The following is a 3491-nucleotide window of genomic DNA, read 5'->3' on the forward strand; positions in this document are numbered from 1 at the left end:
GGCTTATAATTATTGTTCTTTGTGCAGGAATAATGTTCATACCAACTTATATATTTGGTTCATGGAGCAGCTTTATTTCAAACATTGTCAGCAAGGGATATATATAAAGTAAGTTAAGGTTATTTTTGGCTGATTTTTTTTGGTTATCAAATAATGTTAGATAGACAAAAAAACAGTCATAACTTACCTTATTTAGTATTAATTAATTATCACAACAATTAATAAATGTTAAATAAAATAAGTTACGACTATTTTTGGCTGATTTTCTTTAGTTACCAAATATTTCTGGTATATTAAGAATTGAATTCTGTGACGCCGCCAGCATTGCTAGCTAGCACTAAGAAGTCAAGTGGAGTTTTTATCTGAATATATAATTGAAATGTATCTCGTATATTTTTTTATAAATTAAGCATTCGTTGCTTATTGAGTTAAATCTTAGCTTAGCTTGTTATACAGAGTAACAAACACTATGAAGAGGGGATGTAGCTGTTACATTTGGGGCATGAGTATGTTGGTGTTGTTTTTGGGAGTAAGGTCCCAACTCACAACAGATTTCTATAACACAACATGCCCTAATCTTTTCAAAGTGGTAAGGAGACAGGTTCAAAATGCCCTCATGAATGAGATGAGAATGGGTGCTTCTTTGCTTCGTCTCCACTTTCATGATTGCTTTGTAAATGTAAGCTAATTAACAACTTAATTACTATGTTATATATTATTGGTTATTTTTGTATTACATAATAATCTTGGGCCTTGGGGTATGTATGTATGTTTTGGATGATCATCAGGGTTGTGATGGATCAATATTGCTAGATGGAGGTAACGATATTGAAAAGTTAGCGGGTCCAAACTTGAATTCTGTACGAGGATTTGAAGTTATAGATACAATCAAAAGTTCTGTGGAGGCTGCATGTAGTGGAGTCGTATCTTGTGCTGATATATTAGCCATAACCGCTAGAGATGCTGTTTTCCTTGTAATCATTCTATCTTTTTATTCGTCGCTCACATAAAATTATCTTCTTATAAATACGATAAATGATAATTGTTTGATGATTTGACATATTTTACTCAGAATTACTGAGATAAAGATGTCTAAAACAATTTTTTTAAAGATGTTTTTTAATAATTAAAATTTAATAAATATAATCGATTAAATCGTGTTATTTTTGCTAAAATCAGGTCAGACAAATTAATTTGACCGAAAAAATATTGAATCAAATTTTAAATTGGTCTAAATTAATATTATTTTTTACAAAAAAGTAGTCATTTTTTATAAAAAAATAATATTAATTTAGATCAGTTCAAGATTTAATTCATTATTTTTTTCGATAAAATTAATTTATCTAACCTAATTTTGACAAAAATAATATAGTTTGATCGATTATATATATGTGTTAAATTTTAATATAAGAAAACATTTTTAAAAAAAGACGTTTTAGACGTCTTTATTGATGTGATTCCCATTTTACACTTATTGTTCTGCTAGGTTGCATTTGATCCTAAGAAGAAGAAAAAAAATAAAACATAAAAAAAAGACACAAAGATTAATGTTCTTAGATTTTATTTAGTGATAAACTAAAACACGTTATGAAAATTTAATTTATTTATTTTTCATTAAAAAAATTTAAGAAAAAATATAATAATAAAAATATAAGTATACAAAATTAGCAAGAATAATAAAAAATAAGGTGTATCTTTTGTTAGTGTTTTTGTGTCTTTTCTATTATAATAGACACAAAATACACTAATTTATTATCTATAGACACAATATCTTTATTCATATCTCATCTATTAAATATGATTTTATGTCTTTATATTCCTATTTCAGTGTTCTACCTATAAATAAATGCAACCTCAAGTGATTCAAAGTTTTTAATGTTTTCTAGAGCGGTGGTCCATTTTGGAACGTTTTATTGGGTCGACGAGATGGGACAATTTCAAATGGAACATTGGCAAGTCAAGTTCTTCCAACTCCATTTGATCCATTGAATACTATTATTTCAAAGTTCACTAATGCAGGCCTCAATCTCACTGATGTTGTTGCTTTATCAGGTAATAAAACTAAGTATCAGGCGTAATAATAAGGAATTATATTGAAGATACACGTAAGGTGCAGTCAAATTCACGTGAAGTTGATAACTGAAAGTCATTAGATAAAAATTTAGTCAAATCATTCAAATCATTTAATGGCTCTTAACTATCAATTTTACTTAAAATTGATTGCACCTAAGTTTCCACCTTAATTTAGACTAATAATACTAATTTGTATGTGAAGGTGCTCATACTATTGGGAGAGGAAGGTGTGTACTATTTAGCAATAGATTATTCAACTTCTCAGGAACAGGTTCACCGGATCCAACACTAGACACTAGCATGCTTTCAGATCTACAAAGTTTGTGTCCCCAAAATGGTGATGGAAACACAACTGCTCCACTTGATAGGAACTCCATAGATCTATTTGACAACCACTATTTCAAGAACCTACTCAACTCCAAGGGCCTTCTTAGTTCTGACCAGATACTCTTCTCTAGTGATGAGGCTGTTTCAACTACTAAGGCTTTGGTCCAAACCTATAGCAATAATTCTGCACTTTTCTTTGCAGATTTTGCTAATTCTATGATTAGAATGGGAAATATCAATCCTAAGACTGGCTCTGATGGAGAGATTAGAAACACTTGCAGGGCCATAAATTCCTAGTATATATTTGCTATTATATCATGATTAATTAATTAGCAAGAGATGTGAAATAAGGTAGAAATTTCAATGGAAGTTAATAGCTAAGAGTCGTTAAATAATTTGACATGTTTGACTAAATTATCATATAACGACTCTCAACTATCAACTTCATTGAATTAACTGAATTTCCACCGTGAAACAATAATAACAAGATGAAGATCATCATGATCAATAGTGTAGTTTAGTTTTATTTGGTATTGGCGGTGTCTTGTTATGTTGTTCATGTTCATCAGCAGTTTAATATATGGTACTCAAATGTATTACAATACCAATTTCAAGAAGATTATGAAATTAATAATTAATAATTAACTAATGTAGTTCGTAATTAATTTCCAGCAATATATAAATGTATACATAGGATAAATTCTTCTAACATAAAAAAATTGATAAAATAAAAAAAGAATCTAATTATCTTTAAATTAAGATGCTGAAACTTATAATAAAAATTATAAATTTAATTAATCTATATTACTTATCATTTTATAATTTTTCTTACAATTTTTTTTGTAACTATGACATACGTTAAAGTGTTAATTATTTCCAAAATTGATAAATATTAGCTACTCTTCATGGCAGAAAAAAACAGTTGACATTACACAAATTGAAATAATTTATGTTTATTTTTGGACAAATGATGCATATAAATTAAGCATTGGGTACATGTATACGATTCCACCAAAATAAAAAACGTTACAAGATTTTATTAAGAACATTTTTTTATATAGTTTGAATGAGTGCAATTCGAATTACACACT

At 28.1% G+C, this 3491-nt stretch overlaps 1 protein-coding gene across 1 annotated transcript; it reads left to right on the forward strand.

The window, feature by feature from the left end:
• Positions 1-424: 424 nt before the first annotated feature.
• LOC107496850 (peroxidase N) lies at positions 425-3061 on the forward strand. Its single transcript, XM_016118180.3, has 4 exons — positions 425-679; positions 789-974; positions 1887-2052; positions 2276-3061. The coding sequence occupies exons 1-4, from the start codon at positions 470-472 to the stop codon at positions 2695-2697; spliced, it is 984 nt and encodes a 327-aa protein (XP_015973666.1). The 5' UTR covers positions 425-469; the 3' UTR covers positions 2698-3061.
• The last annotated feature ends 430 nt before the right edge of the window (positions 3062-3491 follow it).

Source organism: Arachis duranensis, chromosome 1, assembly GCF_000817695.3.
Source record: "Arachis duranensis cultivar V14167 chromosome 1, aradu.V14167.gnm2.J7QH, whole genome shotgun sequence".
Classification (NCBI taxonomy): domain Eukaryota; kingdom Viridiplantae; phylum Streptophyta; class Magnoliopsida; order Fabales; family Fabaceae; genus Arachis; species Arachis duranensis.